This window comes from Amborella trichopoda, chromosome 5 (assembly GCF_054954075.1).
Source record: "Amborella trichopoda isolate Santa Cruz 75 chromosome 5, AtrichopodaSantaCruz75HAP2 v2.0, whole genome shotgun sequence".
Classification (NCBI taxonomy): Eukaryota; Viridiplantae; Streptophyta; class Magnoliopsida; order Amborellales; family Amborellaceae; genus Amborella; species Amborella trichopoda.
Window position 1 is genome coordinate 14,544,939 of NC_142340.1, and position 19,400 is coordinate 14,564,338.

Sequence of the window (19,400 nt, forward strand, 5' to 3'; positions counted from 1 at the left end):
TCTTGTATAAAAGTTAATGTGGAAGTTTTTGCTATAAGGTCATCTTCTAAAAATTTTTCAAACTTGTCCCTAGACTGTGTGCTGCTGCATGAAACCATCTACATATCGAAATTGTGAACTTTTGGATTTGGGGTCATGGTTTTAATTGATTTAAGAAGGCTTCAGTGATGGTTCAATTTTAGTAGAGTATAAAAGTCTACAATAATCATTAAATTTGTGTAAAATAAGCATTACACCCGTGCATAGGAAGCTTTTATCAAACCAAACTGACATTTAATACAAGACAAGCAGAAAACACTGGCCATGAGCACCAAGCAGTCAAAGCAAAATAACATTTACTACAAGATAAGCAAAAAACACGGGCCATGAGCACCAAGCACGCAGCATGCTGTCAACTGAGGGAATCATAGTAACATCACTTGCACTCAATTATTCTAATGCATTTTTAGGTGTGATCGCTCACCCTTTCCATTTTCACTTGCAAAACCGCAGCAACATAACTATGATTTTATCCATGCAACAGAAATGATCAGCAGAAGGAATGGTGCCTCCAAATCCTACTCCGAATCACAATCCAATGCTCATATCAAGCCATGGGATTTCAAATCTCTTCATACTCCTTTTAATACGATCAACAAAAGGAGGAGGTTCATGTTTACCCTTGGAGCCTGGGATGGGTGGAGGTAGACATAAGTGTGGGTTCATGGAGCATGTGGATGCGTCAAATGTTTTCATTTGGTTTCCTGTGGGGATTTGTCTGGACAAATTGTTGTTCGATGAGGTTAGAACACTTAAAGAGGTCATGGATGAAATGCTTAGAGCGATTGGTCCAGAGAGTTGATTGTTTGAAATGGTTTCTCGACAAATTCAGGATGACCATTCCCATAAAGCTTGTTAATTCTTCAGGAATTTCTCCCACTAAATGGTTGCTTGAAAGATCTAAGCTTTGTACCAAGTTTAAATTCGTGTCATATTCAAGTATTTTCCCTTCTGCCACCACATCGATACTTTCCACTGTATCTTACAAGTATTTCTGGTACACTACCAAGCTGGATTTGTGATATCTCCTCTCACATTACCAAACTGTACCTTTCAAATAATTGAATACAAGGTCAATTTCAAAAAATCTGCAGACTTGGGCATGGGGCAATCATAGATCTAAGTTCAAACCTCTTTAATGGCCCCATACTCATTCTAGTTCCCGAGGTAAGAGATTTAGACCTCTCAAACAACCAGTTTTTTGGTCATATTCTTGCACTAAATGGACAAATCATGTTTAATTTGACATTATTTGACTCGTCCAATAATAATATTGCAGGAAACATCCCATCTTCAATGGGAAACATGGAAAAGGCTGTTTGTCCTTGATCTCTCGGGAAATGTCCTCTCCGGAAATATACCTCCAAGCTTAGGAAATTGTTCAAGCATGCAATTCTTAAATTTGAATGATAATGATTTATTTGGAAGCTTACCATGTTCATTGGTGGCTCTTGAAAATCTCAATTCGGTAGAGTTGTCAAATAACTGGTTCTCTGGAGAATTTCCTCAGGCCTTGAAAAACTGGTCTTCATTGTCAACTCTTGATCTTAGTGGAAATGAGTTCGCAGGAAACATTCCTTCATAGATTGGAGAAAGCCTATCAAATCTCCAATCTCTTAACCTAAAATCAAACAAATTCATTGGGAGAATACCTTCTGAATTGTCACATTTGAGTTCTCTTCAAATTTTGGATCTAGTGAAAATAGGTTACAAGGGCCAATACCTAAGTGTTTTGAAAATTTCACAACCATGAGGATTGACAATGGAACCGCTGGTTTTACAGGCTATGGACCTTCTTCAATGGCTATAGTGGAAAGTATCGATGTGGTCGCAAATGGGACCTTCTTCAATGGCTTAGATCTTTCAAACAACCATTTAATGGGCCTACTTCAATGGCTTAGATCTTTCAAACAACCATTTAATGGGAGAAATTCTTGAAGAATTAACAAACTTGATGGGATTGGTCTTCCTGAATTTGTCGAGAAACCATTTAAGTGGAGTCATTCCAGAGAAGACTGTGAAGTTGATACAATTACAGTCGTTAGACGACCTTTCAAACAATCAACTCTCCGGACTCATCCCTCCAAGCATTTCATCCATGACCTCTTTAAATGTTCCAAACTTATCGAACAACAATTTGTCTTGACAAATCCCCTTAGGAAACCAAATGGAAACATTTGACGCATCCATATAGTCCGAGAACCCATACTTATGTCTACCTCCGCCCACATGAACCTCCCCCCTCTGTTGATCGTATTGAAATAAGCAATAATAGATTTGAATTCCCATGGCTTGATATGAGCAATGGATTGGGATTTGGACTAGGATTTGGGGGAACCATTCTTCTGCTATTCATAAGAAGTCCTAGACTTATGCATGTTTCTGTTGCTTGGATAAAATCGTCATTATGTTGCTGCGGTTTTGCAAGTGAAAATGGAAAGTGTGAGCAACCACACCTACAAATGCACTAGAATAATTGAGTGCAAGTGATGTTACTATGATTCACTCAGTTGAAAGGTTGTTATATGCCTGGTGCTCATGGCCCGTGTTTTTTTGCTTGTCTTGTAGTAAATATTATTTCGCTTTGAGTGCCTAGTGCTCATGGGCCATTGTTTTCTGCTTGTCTTTTATTAAATGTTAGTTTGGTTTGTTGAAAGCTTCTTATGCATGCTTGTAATGCTTATTTTACACAAATTTAATGTATTATTGTAGCCTTTTATACTCTACTAAAATTGAAACATTATTGAAGTCTTCTAAAATCAATTAAAAATTTAAAACCATGACCCTAAATTCGAAACTTCACAATCTCGATATGTAGAGGGTTCATGCTGCAGCCAGCGGTCTAAGGAAATTTTTCCCAAAGAATATAATTCAAGCCGACTACATGAAAATTTTCTGAAAAATAAAATATGATATATCTTCCTTAAGTAATCAAATCACTTGAGGTAAAAAAAAAAAGGGGGAATGCAGACATGAATGGGCAATCGTACCACTCCAATCCGCACATTACAATATGTTTAATCATCATCAACCCTCTCTCTCTCATATGCATATGGAATATGTTCACTTGACGAACTTACTCAGAAAGACCATTCCAAGTCAAGTATCGAAAAGGGTTGTATGCACTGAATTTTCCAACCCTATAGGCGACTTGTCCTGTAATGTTAAATTCAAGAAAGGTGACAGGTGCTTAATTTTCCAACTCCTTACCGTACTCACAAAGTTGGTGACTTCACATGCATCTTTAAACTCTTTAACATGTCTGCTAATGTTTACTCTCTCTTACGCACGCCTCTCTCACCCCAATGGGACCTGCAAAAGTAAATACTACCTTTCCTTCCCAATTCCTTACCACTCCTCCATATCATGCTAATCCATGGTTCCCTAAAGAAATCCCATCAAAGTTCAGTTGAAAAACTCCCAACAAAAGTGGAATCCATGGTTCCCTAAAGAAATCCCATCAAAGTTCAGTTGAAAAACTCCCAACAAAAGTGGAACCCATGGGTGTACATTTGATAAATCCCATCTGGAATAAGTTTGGTAAATTCCTCCTCACATCTACTTCTGAAATATATCTTGCCCAAGTTTACTAATAGATAAATACATCCATATTGCGTGCAAAATCTTGTTCATTATCCTTTCATTGGCCAAACATATCCCATCAAAGAATATATTCAAATATATTCAAAAAAGAATATATCACAAATCTTCTTTCCCTTTCTCCTCTTTCTTCATGAGCATGTACATCCATCTCTATGCATCAACCCATTATTGAACATTGTCTTTGCCCCAAGGACAAGAAGCCCTAGAACTCAAAAACGTCGAACCACAAATTTATAGAATTTGGCTGCTCTAAATGTGAGAGAAGCATAGGAGTAACGAAAGATGCATCGATGGAGTTAGAGAGAGAGAGAGGTTTCATCGGTGAGACCTGAAATCTCTCTCCCTCTCTCCCATGATATATGTCTACAAATTACATGTAAAAAATAAAAATAATAATTTTAAGAAAATTAAATGACCAAATTACCCCTAACGTTTGTGGAGGTATTTTGGCCCCTTTATTTGAAATTAATTTATCTTATACACTTCAGTAGTATAGAGAAATAAGGTTTCACATTTTGTTTATATGATCTCCGCAAACTAATAAAACTGAAGAGTAAGTTCAATAGAACAATTGTGAGACCAGTTTTGCTTTATAGGACCGAATGTTGGGTGGTCAAGAAACAACATACCCAGAAGATGCGTATAGTTGAATTGAGGATGCTGAGATAGATATGTGGCAAGATATTAAAGGATAGAATTTGAAATGAAAAATATTTGAGAGAAAATAAAGTAAAGTGGGAGGGCCATGTACAATACAGATGCAATACGTTAGAAGGTACGAGTTTGTTCAAGTAGAATGCTAGGGTAAGGGTAGATCCCAAATGACGTGGTTGGATGTAGTCGAAAAGATATGGGAATTATGACCCTTTATAGAGTAGATTGAAGGGCCAGTATTCATCTAGCTAACTCTAGATAGTTGAGTAAAGACTTTGATGATGACGATGATGAATCTTTCACATTTTTCCAATCTAGATTAGGGATTGCCAATCTAAATTATCGGTGGGGAGTGACGTGGTTTCTAGGGGGAACAAGAATTGGTTTGATTGCCATAGGCTTGCCCAATCCCATCATAGAACTCGGTGATCCTGATCATCTAAATCACCCCTTAGCCACCCACTTTATTTTTTATTCTTCAAAATTGATTTTGTTGTTTAAATGTTTTTGGGACCAATTCTCACATCAAAGGATTGATCTCGGTTGCCGATCCAAACCGCCGGTTCATCGATTTAGACTGCATTTATGGGAGGCTAGTTTGCCCTATTGATCCAATTTTTTAAAATACTTGAGAAATATAGACGTATAAAATTTGAGGTTACATAAGAAAAAAAAATAGAAAACCATATACACTAGAAATTTAATAAGCCAATTCGTTTCTATTGTCCAACTTAAATAAGAGAATTCATCTCGAGAGGTGGATATTGTATATACACATCATAGCTAAACGACGTTTCCCTGCATTTATATTTCCAGCCATATGTTGTGCCATTTGCTTATGTATCTTTGCCATTTCCTTTGAGGTTTATAATAACTCTAGTATTTTAGGTGTTCCCATCCAAATTACTAGTGTGAAGAAAAAGTTGCGTGGTTTTTCCACTATTTTTTTTGTGAGGCTGGTCAAAAAATAGCAAGTGTGAATATCATTCATATTTGGAAGTTTATCAAACTGCCTACTAGAGATGAAATATTTAACATCTCTATCATTTGCAACTATAAAGTCATGTGTTTTTTAAAAGTACTTTAAAATTAAATAAAAAATAAGTATAAGAGTACTTTAAAAATAAATAAAAAATAAGTATAAAAGTACTTTAAAAATAAATAAAAAATAAGTAAAAATTGAACTATTAGTCTTTTATTAATAATTTGATAAATTTCTCTTTACATTATTTTCCACTCAAAAGAATCGGTGTTTTTGCTCTCTTTACCGTTCCCAAGAAGAACCCATACAAACCAACATTTATGTAAAAATGGTCATAACTTTTCTTATATAACTTTCTTATATAAGCTCTCACGATTGTGATTCTTATCCCATTGGAAAGATATAGAGTAGCATCCGCAGTACTGGTCAAGGTATACTATTTGACATGCTAAAATTCCATGGTAATTCATAATTATAAAAACAAGAGTAATTCAAGTAAATATTCATTTCTTAAGCGATATTTAAAAAATATACCCCAAAGTTCCTATTTACGGGAATATCCCTTTTCTTTTTTTATATTCCCAAAATACCCTTTTGCTAGGCACTCTAAGTATCGATCTTTATGTGTAACACATTTTAGAATACTCTGCCACAAACCTTTGGACAATAGATTGCCCTTTTTTTTTATTAGAATTACTTCAATGTCTTTTCTTTTTTTAAAGAAAAAGTTTATATAAAGATGCTTCCTATAATATAGAACTACGGATGTCCCTCAAAAATCCTTCTGAAAAGGTAGTTTTAATGTTGAAAATTCTTTTGATTGATCATCTCGACATCGAGATATATGACTATGAAAAATAAAAAGATTTTAAGTCTAAAAAATAGTGTATTTTACAACATATTATCTACACCGTCCATTTTCAAGACTTTCATATGTTTATAGATCTACTTGATTTTAAGTATTTTTAAAATTTAAAATTTTATAATTAGATATAAAAATAAATTTTAAAATAATCCTAAAATTATTTTACATCAAAATTATATACCATTATAAAATTTGAAGGTGTATCTTATCTCTACACCTATGGATGCATCGGTATGCAAACTGCACCCTTATTTTTTTTTATCAAATTAATAAAGGGCATATGAAAACTCACGGCTAATATTCCTCCCGCTTAGATATCTCTCTCATACAGGTGTTCCTGCAATTTGGAAAACGTCGTCTTCCTAAGTATCTCTCCGCATGGAAGAGAAAGGGGTAGCAATGGAAAATATTGAACTTGAAAGCCTAATTACTATTATTTCTATGATCATGTTTCACAGAGATTGAAGTTTTGTGTAAAATGATTTTTTTGTGAAGCAACGCTTTGGCTAAAGATCTGTGCAACTCTCTCATAAGTTGCTGTAAATGGGGTTTGAGAGAGAGAGCGCCTGCTTTGGCTAAAGATCTCTGCAACTCTCTTATAAGTTACTGTGAATGGGGCTTGAAAAAGAGAGGGCCCCAACCTTCCAATATGAGAAATAGAGCGCTGCAAAGCCCTGCTGTAAATGGGGTTAGAAAGAGATACAGGACTCCAAACCTTGCTGGGGTTAGAGAGAGAGAGACGGCTGCAAAGCCCTGCCATGAATGGGGCTAGAGTGAGAGAGAAGGCCCCAAGTTTCTACGACAAGAGAGATAGATAGAGGGCTGCAAAGCCTTGCTGTAAATGAGTGAAGCCCTGCTGTAAATGGGGTTCGAGAGAAAGCCCCAAGCTTCCAAGACGAGAGAGACAGAGGGCTGCAAAGCCATGCTATGAATGGGGTTACAGAGAAAGAGAGGGTCCCAAGCTTCTAAGCGAGAGATAGAGGGCTGCAAAGCCCTGTTGTAAATGGGGTTAGAGAGAGAAAGAGGACCTACGCTTTGCAGACGAGAGTGAGAGAGAAAGATGGCCTACGCTTTGCAGACGAGAGTGAGAGAGAGAAAGGAGAAGACTACTAATGATGAGCTGGAATAAATTCATGTAATATGATTATTTTAAGGGCAACTATCTGTACAAACTACAAAGTTTTGGCGTAGGTACTTATTGCCAAAGTTTTGGCGTAGGTACTTATTGCCAAGTAAATTGTGAATGGAGGATTAAGATTGCCCCGATCAAAATTCTAATACGTACTTTTTTTTATGGAGTGGATCCCATAATAGAAAAAAGATACACCTGGTCAGTTGGGATTCGGTGTGCCAACCTAAAGAGATGGGTGGCCTGAGCATACGTCGACTCAAGGCAAGCAACGATTCATTGTTGACTAAGTGGTGGTAGAGGTTATCCATGCATGGAGACCAACTCTAGGCTAAGGTATTCTCGTCATGTATGTACAGGATCTTGATGACCCCTATGCGAGAAGAATCCTAAGATCTGATAATCTTTCCAAATCTTTACAATAAATCCAATAAAAAAGAGCTATGATTGTAGACCTGGTTTCCCTTATACAAGGCAAACCTGTTTGGAATATTACGTTCTCCATCCGAAGGGTGGATCATTCGGTTGAAGCCCAGTTCTTGGCACTTATGGATGCCTTGTATTCCTTTTGTTTTAACCCTTGGAAGAGAGATAGATTGATCTGGAGTCTTGAGCCGTCATGATCCTTCTCTGTTAAATCTCTTTATAAAGAAATTTGAAAGGATAGGTACATTGAGGAAAAAAACATCTAGCCAAATTCAGAAAGTGCAAGTCGCCTCTCAAAGGTAGATCATTCCTGTAGCTTTTTGCTTATAGTAGATTGCTCATTGTTCATCAACTTTATAGAAGAGGAATGATTATTACCAATGTCTGCTTGCTTTGTAAAAAGGATGAGGAAACCATCGACCGCATCTTTCTTAGATGTAAGTATGCTGCTGCCATTTGGGAGTGGGTTGACTGCGTGCCTTGCATGGCCATTGGTCTCAGGAGGCCAATATCTTTCTTCAACAAGTATGGAAACCCCTTTTGCCTTGCTGGGTTGTAACCTTTGGAGGACTACGATTGCTGCCTCTCTTTGGACCTTGTTGAAAGAGAGAAACTTGCGGACTTTCGAGGGTTGATTGAGAGATATTACCTCCTTACTCTCGGATATTCAGCATTTGGCCGTCATGTGGGCTTATGCCTCAATTCCTCTTATGGCTATTCCTAATCTCCTTCTTTTCTCCTCCTTCAAAGACTTACTCTTTCTTAAACATCGTCGACCGGCTATTCGACGTGTTTGGACTAAACCTCCGGTTGGCTGGTTTAAATTGAGCTTTCATGGGAGCGTTCGAGGGGCTCGATCTGGCTTCAATGGCCTTCTCTGCAATCATAATAGAACATTAATTTGGTCCTGCGCAGGCTCTCTCCATTACTGTGAGATTAATGAAGCTGAACTCTAGGCAAGCAAAATGAGGGTCTCTTGTCTTGCCCAGTCTCACAGGTCATCACTTAAGGAAACTCGATCAATGTGATTTTATGGTGCTCCCAACTATCCCAAATTCCATGGAGACTGAGTGTGATCTTGGATGAAATTCTATTGACACTTGGGGATCGAGAACGTCTCTTTGTTCACGTCTATAGAAGTGCCAATTTTGATGCCGATTGTTTGGCAAAACAAGCTATTGCCTCTTGACTCTGACTTGTGTTCTTGTCAGTGGCCACTTGGCCTTAGCTCTCTTCTCTTCTTTCCCTTCTTTATTTTTTCTTTATTTTTTGTCTGCTTTTTGTTGTACTCTTTCATTATCTTAATCAATATCGTCTTTTCTCAAAAAAAAAGGTAAAGAAATATTTTCCTTATTTGATTATTATGATGGGACTAGGTTTAAGAAGGGGAGGAAATGTTCTAGCAACTTCCTTAAGATCTTGAGGGTGGATCTAAGGAATAGATGACTCATATATATTACCCGACAAGTCTCCCTAGATCAATGGTCAAGATTTGATCATACGAATTATGGCAAACCCTAATGCATGAAAAATCTATAAAACAGATATTTCCTTTTCATGATATCTACACCTCTTATCTCGCTTCTCTCTCTAAGAGTTCTCTATCTCTAACATCTCTAGAGGGGCGCGCCCCACATAGGTTGTCTCTCTCTCTCTCTCTAAGAAACCTAATGGGTCACAACCCAACCTAGACTATCCTCTCTCTCAACCTAGCCTATTCTATCTCTCACAAACTATCCTAATGGGCACGCCACAACCTACCAAATCTCTCTCTCTCTCTTGTAGGTTCTAAGGGGCAAGCCCATGCTAGGCTAGGCCAATCTCTTGATGGATAGGAAAAGGGGAGCACACCCCTAGCTAGTAGATCTCTCTCTCTCTCTAGAATTTCTATCTCTCATCACTTTAAGAACAAGCCAAAGGGGAGCTTAAATAAGATTAAGGCGTTAAGCTTTTAGGTGGTTGGTTCTAGATTGAGATCCATATGCGTTAGTTGGGTTTTTCATAAGAAGGAGAATCAAAGGGCCGATCAAATATTTCGAGCACCATCGGACGGAGGAGACTTAGCGTGGGGTGTACTAACTCCGGTTGAGGTAATCTCTGGCAATTTTATATTCTTTTTTTCCCATAAAGCAAAGAGACTTAGTTTGTTTATTATTTTATAACGAATTGTTTTTAGATGGTAGCAAGTGGGATCATATTTTTCTTTATTTACTTATTTCGAGGGAAATTTAATTGTAATAGGACATTGTGAGTGATCTTACCGGTGAAAGAAAAAAAAAATTTTTAAATATATACACCGTGCATTATCACATAGTCCATCTTTCAATACCACCATTTTTTGGAAGCCTTAAAAACTATATTTTAAAGAAATTTAGTGATTCTTACATTTTTTTTAACTCCGTTCTTGCTGACCCGTCTAATTTGCCGATCTGGACCAGTTTTCTAGATGGGCAATCCAGGTCATATATCCGTTTTTTAAACACTACTCCTAACAGTATATAGCTAATCTAAATGCTATAATTTTTATTAAATGTGATTTTTTATATTAATCTTAAACAAACTATTTCAGAGAGCAGCTCACTCACTCGTGCAACGAGTTTAGGTGTCAACTTTATGTGGCTCAAATCTAAAATCTTATAATCCAATTGATAAGTTGGTATTATACTTATAAAGTCATAAAATGTTAATTAAGATTCAAAAACTTATCTATTAATTTGATCACCTGAGCATCAAGTAAATAAATGAGAACCAGAGTGATCTTAAATACACCCGTCATGAAAAAAAGAATATTTTTATTTATTAAAAATTTATGATTTAAATTAGATTTAATTTATTAATTATGATGTTGCCCAATTATAAAGTTAGTTGAACTTACAATTTTTTGATAGAATTGTGAACAACTCTATAAGAGCCAGGCGGGAACACGCGGGTGTTGCAAGTGGGGCTAGCCAATAGAATATCAGAGTGTGAAAAATAGGAATGTGAAAAACAAATAAAATTTTATAAATAAAAAATAAAAAGTTGCTGAGAACCAGATTGTCATCTGGTTTACTAATAGAGCCAGCCAGTTTTCTGATGGAACTTGCAAGTTTAGTCAAAGAACTGAATGGTTCTTTTTAAAATCAGTAGGCCATTGATACCATATGGAAACTGACACGGTTCTATTGATTCCCAATTCGGACCGGGCCATTCTAATCTGCATCCACATTTTCTAGAGCCAGAGTAAACTGATACCAAAATTTTGAGTAATTCCCTTGTAAAGGAAAAATGTCGCTTTCTTAAATTTCAATTATTAAATCTAATAAATTATAGTTTAGAAATAAAATTTATATTTGAATAATATCCATACACAAACTTAACTTTAAGTCCTTTCAATAATAAAAGAAAAACAACACATTGCAATGGTCTAAGCGTTAGTTTGCTTAAGATTAAGATAAAAAAATATATTAACTTTTTTGAAGCCTATATTATTATGTGGTTTGTATAGAGCTTAGGCTCTAAACAATCAAATTAGAGCCTATCTTCAAATAGTGTCGAGAAATATAATTTCAATACTGAAAATATTTGTGATAGCCTTAAAATATATTTTTATCTTTATTTATAAAGTTTAAAGCTTCAAAAATAGTGTAGATCAATAGATCTATGAAAACTTCAAAATCTTAAAAATGGTCCAAAAATACATTAAAAAACACACAAATTTTAAAACTTGAAATCCATTTTTTTGTCATGTCCATGTATCTTGATGTCGAGATGATGAATTTGAAGATATTTGGGCGTGAAAACAACATCTTTTAGGAAAAGTTTTGAGGTACGCTCAAATTTGATTGTTTAGAGCCTTGGCTCTAAATAAACTTTTCCCGATTATTATTGTTATTAGTATTATATATAAATAATTTAAAAAGTCTAAACTCTTCACACAGTTGAGTGGGGGTGACAACATAGTGTCACTACAAACATAACAACACATTGCGATGCTTTAAGCAACATTTACTTAAGTTTGTGGAATGGAAATTAAAAGTATATGCATGAGACACAATAACTTAAATCTTCTGATTTCTCCTAAAAGGATTCAAATCACATATGGAGCATGTGTTTCTCCTAGTCAAATGTTAACTTTGAATCTCAATGAACTATTATAACTTTATGCAAACAATATTAACTTATCAATTTCCAAAAAAAAAAAAAAAACATCTTATCAATCAAATTATAAAATTTTGATTTCTAAGTTTCATATGTTCTTATTCAATATCAGTCCTATTAGTTGTTCTCACATGTTCGTATAATTGAAGATACTCACTATTACCTTTTCCTTTTTCCTAAGTATCTTCAGAGCCACTTAGAATTGATCCTAAACTCATGACACAAATTGAGGGCAGCACAAAATATTACACCTGCCAACATAATACATTGTACTACTCATAAACAATATTTTACTTATGATTAATATAAAAATTATATTTTTAACTTGTGATTAGGGTTTGGACTTTTGAGTAAAGTAGGAGTTGTATTCCTTTTCCACATAGGAGAAACTTTTTGCATAATAATAGACCCCTAAAGCAAGACCCAAAAACGAAATAAAAAATATGTGATCCACAAGAGGAAGGAGCCCAGGAACTCATCTTCTTTTAATCCACAACCACATAGGTCTGGTCTTTTATCTTCTGACCAACAATAATTTTGTTGTTATTGTGACCAATTGTGCCTGTACTTGAACACCTATAATTTCAATTTCAAGCAGTGCAAGAAAGCACGATTCGGCCCTTGGTAATTCGGGCTGGATTTGGGCATGTCCTGGCCGGCCAAAAAATATTATAAACAAATCTCAAAAAATATAATATATTTAAAATAAAATTAAATCAAACACATCAATAATAGGTTAAAAAAGTAATGAAAAATAAAATTTGAAAAACTCAATTTTTGAGTGAAGGTATTTTAGAAATAATCTAAAATGAGGGAAAAATACGAAAATAAATATTAATAGCTAAAATAATTCCCAATTATTTCCAAAATGATAGAAAACATAAAAAAAACAGTTAGAAATAATTTTTTTATTTTTTTGGATTTTTATAATTTTTAAATATTTTTTTTTAAAATCCCCAGCATGACAACCAAACTTGAGATACTCTCGCTCACCAAGGGAATTTAGGCGTTAATTTTGATTCATTTCAGTTCCGTGGGGCACCACCTCTTCCCAACCAGGAAATGAGTTTTTATGCTCCCGAGAGTCTTCTCACTGATCATAGACTCGTTATTCCATCGAAACCAAATATTAAAGGAATTCTGAATCCATTATAAAAACATTTCAGTCACCTACGATCCACAATGGGGAAAATCAAGATCAGTGTACAACTAATGGGCGAGTTAGCTTCGAGTCGCTCGAGTGACTTGGGCACGAGACCGCGGGGGGGGGGTCGAACAAGTTCGTGATTCCTCATTATGGTTGCGTGGGTTGTGTGACCGATGAATACCGGCAGTGGTGGGATACTGCCGGCTGCGCATGCATGCTGGCGTCTGGATCACCCTGGCAGAAGATCAATTACTATGGTTGGGATAGCAGGGGTGGGAAGCGCTTCACTCCTCTTCCCTCTCCCTGATTTTCGAACCCCACCAACTGGAAAGAGCTTGTCAGATCCCGTTCCTTGGACAAGGACGAGGTAGGCATAGAACATTTGTCGCTGCGGGGTGAGAGAAAGTCTTTATTTGACGACCTTAGCAGCCTCCTATTTGTGGGGACAAGGGAAGGTGCGGTCCCATGCAACGAAAAAAGACCTATCCGGGGATCGACTGCAGCGGGAGGAAGGGGGTCGCGCTCCGGTCAAGTTGACGGGGCTAAACGCGGCCCGAGGGTTCCCGCGCTGGTGAGTGTTCCTCTGAGAGAGGGGGAAGGTAGGAAAGGGGAAGAAAGAGAAAGGGGGTGAAGAACCCGAAATCCACCTTTTCAGCATTGGTGAGAGGAGCACAGTGTGAGCAAGGGGGATTCGTCTGCTTCAGACACGTCCTCGATGGCTCTGAAACGCGCGCGGGTGCGGGCTCATGTAGCACCGAATCTGCCTACCGCAGTGCCTGTCTCGACCTCAGGAGCGGCCGCGGCTCCAAACGAGCATCCTTAAATTGGGTGTCCAACTCAAAGACCTTAAAAAAAAATAAAAAATAAAAATAAAAACTTCAGAATTGGGTGTCCAACTCAAAGACCTTTATAATTATGTTTTGGATTTTTTAATATTTTTAACACATTTTTTTTTTCTAGAATGTACTTAGCCGATTTGGGATGGTTACCGCGATTGATTTTGGGTTACCCAGACCCGGCCCATGGCTGGTTTCCTTGGCCCACTAGTGCAATCAAACATTGGTCAAAAGACACATGGGGTGAAAAACTCGTTAGCTATGTGGAAGGTTGAACACTTCTTGTTTCCACAAGAGCTTGGTTTATTTACCACTAGGCCGGTTCTGATGCAAACCGGCCGGTTCATTTACCACTTTGCCAATTCGCAAAAGAAAATCTGGTCTGGTTTTTGTTGTCTCGTCAAGTGGGGGTGGGGGGCCTCCAACCCCTCTCAGATAGATCCATTTTCTCCCAGGTTGATCTTCGGAACCGGTACTAACCTAACTCGGCCAGAGGTCGAATATGAGTTAATTGGGCAGTTCTAGTTCAGACCGGCCGATTTTTCAAACACTGGGACTTACCACCTTGGTGACCACGAGTATCCCTGAGTTGGGTGTCCAGCTCGGGGATCTTAAAAAAAATTCAAAAACATTATAAAAAATTTCATGACAATAGAAAATCTATTTGTAACATTTTTTTTTAATGCGTTCTATCAATTTGGCAAAGATTGAAAAATATTTTGACCATATGTACTTATTTTTACATTTTTCCTGTCATTTGTGATAGCCTTAAAATATGTTTTCATCTCTAACTATAACATTTAAAGCTTAAAAAATAGTGTAGATCCAACACATCTATGAAAACATGAAAATCTTGAAAATTTGACGGCCAAAAATGTGCATTCCATGATGTACTATTGCCAAAACTTGAAATCCATTTTTTTCTCGTGTCCATGCATCTTGATGTTAAGATCATCAATTTGAGAAAATTTGGTTATCAAAACAACCCCTTGAAGTGAAATTTTTGCATCTTGATGTTAAGATCATCAATTTGAGAAAATTTGGTCATCAAAACAACCCTTTGAAGTGAAATTTTTGAGGTGCACTCAAATTTGATTGTTTAGAGACTCCGCTCAATATAAAATTTTCGCTTAAACATAAATTTATTATTTATTTGGATTTTTAATTTTTATTTTATTTTATTTATTTATTTTTTCTTTTACAAAGTTATGTAGGAATGGGGCCTGTGACATAGTGCTATGAAAACCCAGCTGCTAGGCCTAGCTTGTACCGGCATTTTCAGCCCGTGACCTTGACCGGTTCCGGTGACCGAGACCTTGCCCATGGCTGGTTTCCTCGGCCAGTTCATGCAACCAAATACCGGTCAAGTTATATGTAGTGGAAAATTTGTGAGATACCTAGAAGATATGGTTTTACACTTTCTGTTTCCACAATCGAATCTATGTAATTTCCTAAGAACTGCCATTGATTCTCTCAACAGTCAAACACGGCAATTCTCCCTCTCTCTCTCTCTCTCCAGGAACACTAAAATCAGCCGTCATAAGAAAATGCATATAAAAGCACGCTGCTATCTTACATGCTTAGCAAAATATCATACAGCCCTCTCTCGTTGAGCCGGGCTCTACTGATGGAAAGACCCAGAAATGGTTTGGGTGTCTTTAATTTTCTCTCTTTGCTCATGCACATGTACATGTGCAGTGGGGAGTATTGCGTAGAATCTGAAAGGCGAGCTCTTCTCAAGCTAAGAGATGGGTTTCCAGATTATGGGAATCTCTTGTCATCATGAAAAGGGGGAAACTGCTGCAAATGGCAAGGAGTTGAGTGCCGCAACATATCCAGCCCTACCCATGTCATCAAACTCGACCTCCATGGTTCGTTTTCATGGTTGAGTGGGCATATAGACCCAGCCTTGGTAAAGTTGAAACATTTGTCTTTCCTCAATTTAAGTGGTAATGACTTTTCTTTGAGTCCTATATCAGAGTTCTTGGGTTCTTTGACTGAACTCAAAACTCTAGACCTGTCTTTTGTGAGATTTGGAGGCAAGATTCCTCCTCCACTGGGGAATCTCACAAAACTCCGACATCTTGAACTTTCTAATTTTTGTTTTTGAGTGTGGACAACCTTGAATGGCTTACTAATCTCTCTGCATTACAACTCCTTAAACTGAATACAGTAAACCTTTCAATGGTAAGCCTAGATTTTCTCAGGTTGATCCTTGGGTTTCCCCTTCTCCCGAAGTGGAAGCAGGGGGCTGCAAACTCTTAACTCGATCTTAACCCCTCATTTACCAAACTCTACTTCACTTCGCCTACATACCCTTTTAAAAAATCACTTCACAAGAGCTCCTCATTGGGTGGCTCATATTGGTAGCCTTGAACACCTTGATCCCCAGTTGGAATGATTTGCAACTTTGGGTTCCAAATTGCCTTGCAAACCTGGAGAACCTAAGAGAGTTGCACCTCACTGATAGCCAATTGAATGGGACACTTGGAAACCTTTCTATGTTCCATGTACTTGATGTCTCCCGTAACCAATTGAGTGGGATGCTCCCCGAAAACATCGGAAACCTTTCTATGTTGCATGAACTAGATGTCTCTTACAACAACCTCAGAGGGATGGTCACCGTAGCTGTCTTTGCGAGACTTGTAAACTTGGAATCATTAAACTTGTCTCGGAATTTGTTCGTGCTAAATGTGTGCCATGAATGGGTTCCTTTATTTCAGCTCTACCATCTTGTCCTACGCTCATTACCTCTAAGGACTGAGTTCCCTCCTTGGATCAACACTCCCCTCCTTGGATCAAAACTCAATGGAGACTTTAATATTTGGATTTGCGTAATGCAAGTATTTCAGGTACACTACCAAGCTGGTTTTGTGATATCTCCTGTCACATTACCAAACTGTACCTTTCAAATAATCGAATACAAGGTCAGATTCCAAAAATCTGCAGAATTAGGCATGCAACAGCCGTAGATCTGAGTTCAAACTCTTTAAAGGCCCCATACCCATACTTGTTCCATAGGTAAGTGCTTTAGACTTCTCAAACAACCAGTTTTTTGGTCATATTCCTGCAAACATTGGACAAATCATGTTTAAGTTGTCCTACTTCGATGCGTCCATTAATAATATTTCGGGGAAACATCCCGTCTTCAATGGGAAACATGGAAGGGTTGTATCATCTTGATCTCTCGAGAAATGATCTCTCAGGAAATATACCTCCGAACTTAGGAAATTGTTCAAGCATGGTATTTTTGAATTTCAATAAGAATGAGTTATTTGGAAGCTTCCCGTCTTCACTTGTGGCTCTTGAAAGGCTTGCTACGCTAGTGTCGGCAAATAACCAGTTTTCAGGAGAGCTCCCTCAGGCCTTGAAAAAATGGTCTTCATTGATAACTCTTGATCTTAGTTATAATGAGTTAGCAGGAAACATTCTCTCATGGATTGGAGAAAGCCTATAACGGCTCAAATATCTTAATCTAAGATCAAACAAATTCATTGGGAGAATACCCCCAGAATTGTCACAATTAAGTTTTCTTCAAGTTTTGGATCTCATTGAAAATAGGTTATTAGGGCCCATATCTAAGAGTTTTGGGAAATTTCACAGCCATGAGGTTTGCCAGTGAAACCGCTGGTGTTAGAAGCTAGGGATATATATCAAGGGAAAAAATGGAAAGTTTGAATGTGGTAGCAAAAGGGAAAACACTTAATTATGAAATGAATCTAAACTTGGTCAAAAGCGTAGATCTTTCAAGCAAGCATTTAGTTGAAGAAATTCTTGAATAATTAACAAGCTTGTGGGGATTGGACTTCTTGAATTTGTTGAGAAACCATTTAAGTGAGTCATTTCGAAGATGATGGCGAAGTTGAAGCAATTGCAGTTGCTAGAGCTTTCAAACAATCAATTGTCCGGGGTCATTCCTCCAAGCATTTCATCCTTGACTTCTTTAAGTGTTCTAAACTTATCCAACAACAATTTGTTCAGATAAATCCCCACAGGAAACCAAATGGAGACATTTGATGCACCCATATACTCCGGGAACCCATACTTATGTCTACCTCCCCCCATCCAAGGCTCCAAGGGAAAACCTGAACCCCCTCCCTCTATTGATCATATTGAAAGAAGCAGGAACAGATTTAAATTTCCATGGCTTGATATGAGCATTGAATTGGGATTCGGAGTAGGATTTGGGGGAACCATTCTTCTGTTGTTCATAAGGAAGTCTTGGACTGATGCATGTTTCCGTTACATCGATAAAAAAGAAACTATGTTGCTGTGGTTTTGCAAGTGAAAATGGAAAGGGTGAGCAATCACACCTACAAATGCATTAGAATAGTTGAGTGCAAGTGATGTTACTATGATTCCCTCAGTTGAAAGCTTATTGTGTGCCTGGTGCTCATGGCCCGTATTTTTTGCTTGTCTTGTAATAAATGGTATTTCTTTTTGCGTTCCTGATGCTCATGGGTCACTGTTGTCTGCTTGTCTTGTATTAAATGTTAGTTTGCTTTTTCTTTTGAAACGGTATTAAATGTTAGTATGCTTTGTTAAAAGCTTCTTATGCATGTGTGTAATGCTTTATTTTAGACAAATTAAATGTATTATTCTGGCTTTTTATACCATATTGAAATTGAAACATTGCTGAAACCTTTTTAACTCAATGTGATAGACATTAAAGAAGATGAGGAAAAAAAAAAAAATATAGGGCAGTAAGTAGAAGGATAAGGAGTCTGGGAATGAGCAGTTTCGTAACGTCCGTAAGATGAGCATATCTGAGTAACTTCCGTAAGATGAGCATATATGAGATTGAAGCTGAAGTTTGGAAGTGGCAAAAGGCCTGCAGTGGGTTTGGTCAAGATTAGATTGGGTGCCCTCTCGTATGTGAAGTTTTTGGGTCATATTTGTGTTGGTTTTGGGTTTGTTCTTAAAAGTGCGACCAATGTGATTTTGTTGGGGAATATATTTTTTTTATTTTTTTTCTTTTCACTCCTTTTCTTTTCTTTTTTTTTTTCTTTTGGCAAATATCACTTACAAGTATTCTTGTCACAATAACTCTTGTTTCTCAAAAAATAAAACTAATAAATCCAATATCATAAAAACCTTCATGCCAATAAACCAATTTTCTTTAAAGAAAGAAAATATCCATAATACTTATACTTGGGAATATAAAACCAATGTAATTAAATATAGCAAGAAACAAAAAAGTGAGTGCCGAAGATTATCTCAACCACGCTTATTATACCCCACACCGAGTCACCACTATCTGATGGCACGGGATCGATGGTCTTCGTTCAAACTCAACCGAGAAAGCTAATTTCTGTCAAGCTCTTCAATGAAACCCTTATGCACTCACAAAATCCCTAGGATCAATTATCCAAAATATTTCCCCAAAAAATATCCCTTCTCTATTTTTCTTAAACCCCAGGTTTTTGCACCAAAATTGGGAGATATGAGATTTAATTTTTTTTGTAATTAGGGAGAGAGACTTGCCCCTTTAAAGATGTTGAGCAAGAGAGAATAGATGGGGCGTGCCCCTTTAATGATAAAGTAGAGAGAGAGAGGTGCGTGAGAAAAGGAGAGAGAGA

General features: G+C 37.1%; 1 protein-coding gene across 1 annotated transcript; it reads left to right on the forward strand.

Annotated features, from left to right (window-relative positions):
• Nucleotides 1-1,788: 1,788 nt before the first annotated feature.
• Nucleotides 1,789-18,368, forward strand: LOC18421892 (uncharacterized). The gene is given in 5 exon segments (XM_088867943.1): nt 1,789-1,855; nt 15,612-15,928; nt 16,164-16,789; nt 16,858-17,435; nt 17,661-18,368. Coding segments are annotated over 5 exon segments (2,037 nt in total). The 3' UTR covers nt 18,110-18,368.
• Nucleotides 18,369-19,400: the final 1,032 nt, after the last annotated feature.